We start from the raw sequence: 7,456 nt of genomic DNA, 5'->3' as shown, positions 1-7,456 counted from the left end.
CTGCCAGAATCAAAATACAACTGTTCCACTTGTCTTCACTAGAAAAAATAACTATATTATAATAAAATCATTCACTTTTGTACAAAAACACCTTTTATTGGAAGCCCCTCTCCCCATCCATTTCCTTTCTCATATTGCGCCTTAGCTTCAACCTGTGAACTTTTAATCCCTCTACTGATAAAAGGAGTATTAGAATCTTTACTTGGATAGGAAAGTTTTTTGTTTTATTTTTTCTTTTTGGGCAACAAACAAGAAAGAGTAGGTCTAGTACAAGAATTCACTTCCTAAAGTACCGGCATAGGCTTTACGCCGAGCCATTGAAAGGTGAGTAAAGCACTAGAGATGAAGACTACCCGAATGCCATCCCGTTCTTCAAATATTAATCGATCATTATCAAAGTGACTACAAATTTGAAGATTCACTAGACCAAGGAGTATAGCATATAGAAGAGACAACAAAATCTGTCTATACCTATGAATTACTTCCAAATATACCCCAACACATGGCTAGTTCAAAATCTTGAAAATATAACAGAGAGATAATAAGGATTTGGTACAATTATGGGCTTAAATTGGCAACCCAAAATAAGAGTAGGAAAAAAGGGAAAATGAAAGAAAAGCACTACCTCTAAGGCACTAACATAACCGCATCAAGAATTCAAGGGCATGTTTGGTATGCAATGTTGAACCGTATAGAAGATAAGATTTTTGCCTTTTCTTTTCTCTGTCTAGTACTCTACAGTCGACCTTACCAAACATGCTAAAAACCCATTAAGCTTATACAGCAAGTTGCTGCTGCTGTTGATGTGACGATTCATCTTCATTGAAACACAAATGGAGGTTTGATGATCGTGCTGTTAATAAGGAGGGCTTTGCCATGTCAAGATAAGGCTGCATCATCATCATCTCTCTTTGGAGGTATGAACAATACGCATAAAAAGTGTTGGGTTTCACATTCAAGTTGAATCCTAATCCAAATAGAAAATCCACTTCAAGAAAGTTCATCTCAGTTGTGCTGATTCCTCCAACTTTAGCATAGTAAGCATTGTTGTAATATCTGCATATTTTATGGCCCACAAAAGAAAAATATGAGTCATGTTGATACAATACAATTACCATACTTCGAAATGGTACACCATAGTAGTTGACAGTACAATGAACAAGATAAAAACAAGTTATGTATATCGATTATACACAATGTCTTGTTGTTTCTAAATATTGTCTAGTACTATATAGTGGACTTTACTTAACGAATTCCAAAATATTGAAATAAGTGGTCCAATTTTGCATGCATTAATTATACTAATGGTATATAAGTGGAATTACACATGATTATGCATAATGAATTATTATAAGTCATTGTTGGAATGTAGCTTTCAGATATGAATGTTTGATTTAGACCCTTTATACCACAATGAGTAGCTGTCTAATTTGAAGCCTAAAAGTATATAATAAAAAAAATTAATTGAAAGCTGTATTGATTTCTTTATTGATAGATCTAACTTATTATCTTCTTCAGATGATCAAGATTTCAACTCAAAGCAATCAATCACAAACCCCTAATTGGGAAATTTAAGCATTGGGTCCCTGTACAACATTAACCATAATCGAAGTCGACTACATGAATCATTGATCAAATTTTCTTTTTCCAGAATACGAGGTGAAATTCGATGAAGACAAAGAACTAGGATCACAATTAAGAAATCAAAAACACAACACAGCCTTAATTCCAAGAAAATCGAATAAAGGATCTGAATTTTCATATTCTTCTGGATCAAACTCGATTTACCAAAATCAAACTGAACTCCAAAATAATCTCCAAGAAAAATATTATAATAATAACAAAATTACTTTAAGAGAAAACTTTACTTGTCATCCATGAATTTTGCAGCTACCATAACACTAGTAATGAGCAGGCGATGAACATTGAAAGAGTTTATTGGCAAAGCCGGCTGGCACTGCGTGAACCGATCAAGATACACATAAGCAGCAACATAACAACAAGGGCTACAATTTGCATACTTGAAAATTCTGTCCAAATAAGTCTGAATTGAGATGGTTGGTCGAGTTAGGCCGTGAAAGACAGAGATTTTCTGGGTTTGGAAACTCGGGTTGAGATCGTTCGACTCGGCCACACGGCGAAGGAGAGAAGAGAGGAAGGATATGAGTTTAGACATCACATTTGGACTCTCCAATTCCGCCATTGTTGATTTGAAGGTGAATCTTGCAAGAAGGTTATGATGTTGAATATATAAAGGTTTTTTTTCTTCTTCTTCTTTGTGCGTATCTAACAACCTGTACAGTGGTCGTTGGTTTGGCAAGTTAGTCGAGTTTACGGAAATGCACCTGGAAATTTAAAATATGGCTGCAGCGTCCTTCTGCATAGTGTAGTGATGTGTTAATGGTACTTTTCTCTTCTTTTCTTTTTTTGCCTCACGTTACAGTGATTCTTTAACTTGAAATTGAGCTGTGAAAGAGGGAAACAATTGATTACTCTATGGGCTGTGTTTCTTGATGGGAAAGCAAAAAGGAAAATAATTTATAAATTATAAGTAGGGATGATAAAATGTTCAATCTCATTTTGCTCAGGATTTGGAGCAGGGCGGGGGATGGAGAACATGATCCTCGCTCCAACTCTTTTTTTTTTTTTTTTATGTTTTTAAATTTTAATTATATTTAAAAATAAATAAGTAAACAAGATGATAAATAATGATATTATGAATCTCACCTTATTAGCATCCTTAATTCTGAAGTATGACAAAGTAAAATACAGTTGAAAGATAAGTATAAACTAATAATGTGTATAAATATGTAGCATGGTGAATGTGAGGTGAGGTGAGGTGAGGAGAGGAGACAACCCACGTTAGTCATTTGTGTTCTTATTATAAAGCACGTTTGTCGTATGCATAGATAGGAGCGCCAATGAATGACTCACAAGATTTCAACTTCTTATTTTCTATAGTTTTGCTTCTCTCTTAAGTGGTCTAATCCAAAATTTTCTCCTCACTTCGATAAGTCGATCGAGTGCCATTCTTTCCCTTTAAATATTGTGATCATATCAAAAGAAAATATATTTATCAAAACCAAGATGTTCAAATACATATATGCCTTTCATTGAAATTATTATTATTTTAAATCTAGGGAAACATCATCAAAACTTGTTCAAAATCCAATTGAAAAAGGACCAACACTTTTTTGGATTACTGGTCAGCCTCATATACAAGAAAATGGAACAAAGTGATCCAGTACATTACTACATATCAATACGGCACTATTGCACAATTATGTGACACATAGTGAGAACTTGTTTTGATCAATTATTTTAGCAGAAAAAATCCAAAAAAGAAAAATAAATATGAGTCGTTTTTAGTATTCTTATGTTTAAATCAGTGATTAGATCTGTTACCAAATCCTTGAGCTCAAATGCTAGATTTGAAATTTAGGTAGTGTTTGATAACCTCTAATTCCATTGAAAATGGAAATTCATTTCCACATTTTGCCAAAAATGAATGTTTGATAGGTAAAATTTTTTAGGGAATTCATTTTCCATAATTCTTGCCACCTAAGCAATTTTCTCTCTTTTCCTTGAGTATTCCAATACCGGTTTACTGTAGCGGATTTTTTTTTTTTTTTTTTGGGTGGGGACAATGGAAACAAATTCTAAGAATAATTGTAAAAAAATATTTTCCTTTAATTGATAATTTTCATTAAAACAAAGCCAAACGAATATCAAATGAAAAAATGACTTTCTAGAATTTTTTTTTTTTTTTAAGTTGGCAATGGAAACGAATTTCATCCCTAATACCAGTAAAATTTATCCCTTTAATTGATAATTTTTATGTAAAATAAAGCCAAACGAACATAAAAAAACACTTTTATTTCAACATTTTTCACTTGAAAAATTATACCAATTAAAAACCATAATTTACAATTCCCAAGAAAATAATTTCTACGCAATTCAATTCCCTGAAATTCGTTTTCAATTCAATTCAATTCCATATTTACAATCAAACGAATCCTTAGTTTCATCTTCTACTCCATATGGAAAGGTGCAGCAACTTTTAATTAAATATCTATCAAAAATGTGGTTTACACTAAATTTAGTTAAAAGTAATGATCTGAGGTGAAAAATCAGAACCAAACGGGGCTTACTACTGGCCATATAGTCAGATTTCCTTAATACTAGTTAAATACTAGAAAGGAAGAAAGAAATGCAGGAAATCCAATTGGTCATTCAATGCTGAATAGAGGGGGTCCAAAATTTATGATCATTCACGCTTAAAAGCCTTGAAATATGACCGTTCATTAACAAAACTTGTATGTGTTTCGTGTAGGCCCCTAAAAATTTAAACGCTTCGAAACAAGCCAAAAAGGTATTTCCGAGTTAGTAATTCGACGAAACTTAAGCTCTCTCACGTGTATTTTCTCATGCGGCACAGTTTATTGGGTATGGACATGTTATTAAGCCCTGACACATGGGGATTAAAATCAAAATTTTAATTTAAATCAAAGTCAATAATTAATTTTAATCATATATTCGATGGAATCTATAACTTTTCAATCATACATTTCATTAATTTTTATTATAATTTACTAAGAATCTAATTTTAATTTCTATCAAACATGTGGTAATTTTAGTTTCTATCAAACATGTAGCCAAAATTAATTATCAATTTGCTTATTAGAATCCAAAATCCCACATCAATATTTTACTCCAATTACGCCTTGCCACCGACGAAACCCTATGGCCACAACCAACATCATCCCACGTGGAGCTTATTCAAGGACGAAACCATATGGCCACAACCAACGTCATCAATGTTTGACCAAAGTCAAAGATTATAAAATAAAGCTTAGGCTAAGCTATGTTGACCCAAGCCCATTCAGTGCAAAAGTGAAAAGTAAAGAGTTGTCAAAGCCCTTATTGCCGAAGCCGTAACAATTTAGATACTCAATCCGAAGCTCACTTTTGTTATTGAGTGACCCATATCCGCCAAAGATCTCTTATGGATAAAAATTTTATTCGAATGATTGATATGACATGTCATGAGAGAGAAGTCAAATTTTGTCAGTCTAGATTGTAAAGTGATTGCCTTTTTAACGATTAAATGAACCACATGCTAGTGAAGTTAAATTTATGTCCATGATAAATCATCTAAGCTAAGGAGATGAAGCCACGTGCTACTTCATCGGATGGGCACCACTTCATTTGTAACACTATATATAAATATTTCTCCTTGTATCATTTGAAGGCTAATGCAACTCCCTCCTCCTCCTCCTCCTCCTCCTCCTCTCTCTCTCTCTCTCTCTCTCTCTCACATATCGTTTGAGTTAAACGTTTAGCCTTGAATTTGGTTACTTTTGATTTTTCTTCTTTATACAACTCTGTTCATATATGCCATCGACGCTCAAACATTTTTATCTCGCCTCAATAAAGTTTCTTCCACGTCCAAATCAAAATACCTCTATAACTAGTGACCCATTCAAACGTGTTGGAATTAGCTTGCGCAGGCGTGAGTGAGCCCCACATTTGTTGTCTACGTATCCACGTAAAATGAGGGTCAATAATCCCAATAGTAACTTGGGAGAAAATTGCCTAATTTGGTAAAGCTACTCTTACAAAGTAGCTTTACAAAAGTGAAGATACCAAGTGTGTTGACAAAATATAGACCACTGATTTGAAATGATTTAAAATTTTGTTTTTGAAATGATTGGTGTGGATGTTATTTTGTAACCCAACTTTGTAACCTAACTTTGTAAGTGTAGCATGACTCATCCAAATTTGCTATACATTCCTTTCCTAGAGGAGGATTATACTTGAGTGGCCTCATATAAGTCCAACAATTATGGCAATAGTTTATGGTAAATGTATTTTATGCACTTATTGAGGTCGTTAAATGTAAACATTTAAGAGTACTTTTGATAAATTATATTTTAATCTCTTTTATATATTGTTTGTTGGGTGAAATTCAATGATTGGAAGAGAAATTCGAAGAATGAAAATCGATGAAAAATAAGAATTTTCAGAATTCAGGGACCAAATTATTGATATCTAAAAGTTAATTCCGATGAAGAATGAGGATTGAAGACTACACAAAATTAGTATGATATAATGGGAAAATGAAGGACCAAGATTTCATGAAGAAATGACTTCAGTTGAAGGAAGAAAATTGAGGACCAAATTGCAATATCGCACAAGAAGTTACTCCATGTGATCTCGTGGAGTAAATTCCTTGCAATTGCAACACTTTTATTTGACCAATTCAAGAGCAAATTGAGGAAGCGATGTGATCATAAATTGGCGATTTTCTAGTCGATGGGATCATTTTCTTATTTTATTAAGCCTTTGTTTGAGCTCTATTTTTTCATTAAAATATATTTTTCAATAGTAATTTAACACATTTTAACCACACATTTTTCAATAGAATCATATTAAACACAAATCTAAAATTTTTCTTTATTTTTTAACCATATCTTTCCCATAAATACACTATAAAAAATACTTCTTTTTTTTGGCAAGAATGGGGCTCAGACAAGGGCTAAAACTCTTTATAAAAAGGACTTTTGACGCTTTTCTTGACCTAATTGTAGCCTCCTTAAACATAGAACTCGGAGAACAATTGAATATACCCCTCATAAACCGATCATACATTTTACATATCAATTCATATCATAAAATCTTATAAGGAAAATGAGTCGAGTCACCACAAATTGGAGATAAGAACAAGATTAGCAAGTAGATTGAATCAAGAAATATCAATGACTTGAAGAATTAAAGCTTGAAATTGAAGACCAAGAACAAGAACTATATTCCATATATTTCATGTATTCATACATGTTAGTTTTTTAATTTGTATTGGCTATTCTTTAGACAAAAGGATTATTACAAAAGAATTGTAAAAGTCAATGAAATTAAATGGTTAGTTGTTTAGTTGGATAGGGAAATTAATTGGTTAGTTGTTTAGATGAACTGGGAGTTTTTGGGTTTGATTATGTAACATGGAGAAAGAGTCCCCAAATTTTTTAGCATGTCGTCAAGTTGATGCTCGAGCGTCCAAAATAGAAACATTATGGAACATGGAGAAAGAGTTCTATTTATCCTATACTATCCCCAGTACCTCTCAACTATAAATACATGAGCGCTATTTTGTGAAAATGGTGGTTGATCATTATTTTTTACATTTAAAACATCCTTTTGAAATCAAACAACAATTCTATATCTTGAGATCAATCAACTACAAGATATTAAAAAAAAAGTCAAAATCAAAATCATATAATTCGAAACATCCACTTCCTAATTATAATCAAGAATGTACTTTCTAAATAGGTATTAGAAGTTGTTGGAGATTGAGGAAGGTTGGACCAAAAACATAAGAAGAGTACAAGAATAAGGTGTTCTTGGTGATTTTACAAGTGATAGAAAATTTCAGAATATCGGGAGCAGGTGTGAGTGAACT

At 32.6% G+C, this 7,456-nt stretch overlaps 1 protein-coding gene across 1 annotated transcript; it reads right to left on the bottom strand.

Moving 5' to 3' along the window:
• Positions 1 to 350: 350 nt before the first annotated feature.
• LOC111409898 (cyclin-U4-1-like) lies at positions 351 to 2,242 on the bottom strand. The gene is made up of 2 exons (XM_023040002.1): positions 1,869 to 2,242; positions 351 to 1,056 (listed from the first exon to the last, which is right to left on the bottom strand). The coding sequence occupies exons 1-2, from the start codon at positions 2,201 to 2,203 to the stop codon at positions 777 to 779; spliced, it is 615 nt and encodes a 204-aa protein (XP_022895770.1). The 5' UTR covers positions 2,204 to 2,242; the 3' UTR covers positions 351 to 776.
• Positions 2,243 to 7,456: the final 5,214 nt, after the last annotated feature.

Source organism: Olea europaea, chromosome 15 (assembly GCF_002742605.1).
Source record: "Olea europaea var. sylvestris chromosome 15, O_europaea_v1, whole genome shotgun sequence".
NCBI classification, from domain to species: domain Eukaryota; kingdom Viridiplantae; phylum Streptophyta; class Magnoliopsida; order Lamiales; family Oleaceae; genus Olea; species Olea europaea.
Note: the sequence above shows the minus strand (reverse complement) of the source record. Positions and strands in the feature narration are given on the sequence as shown.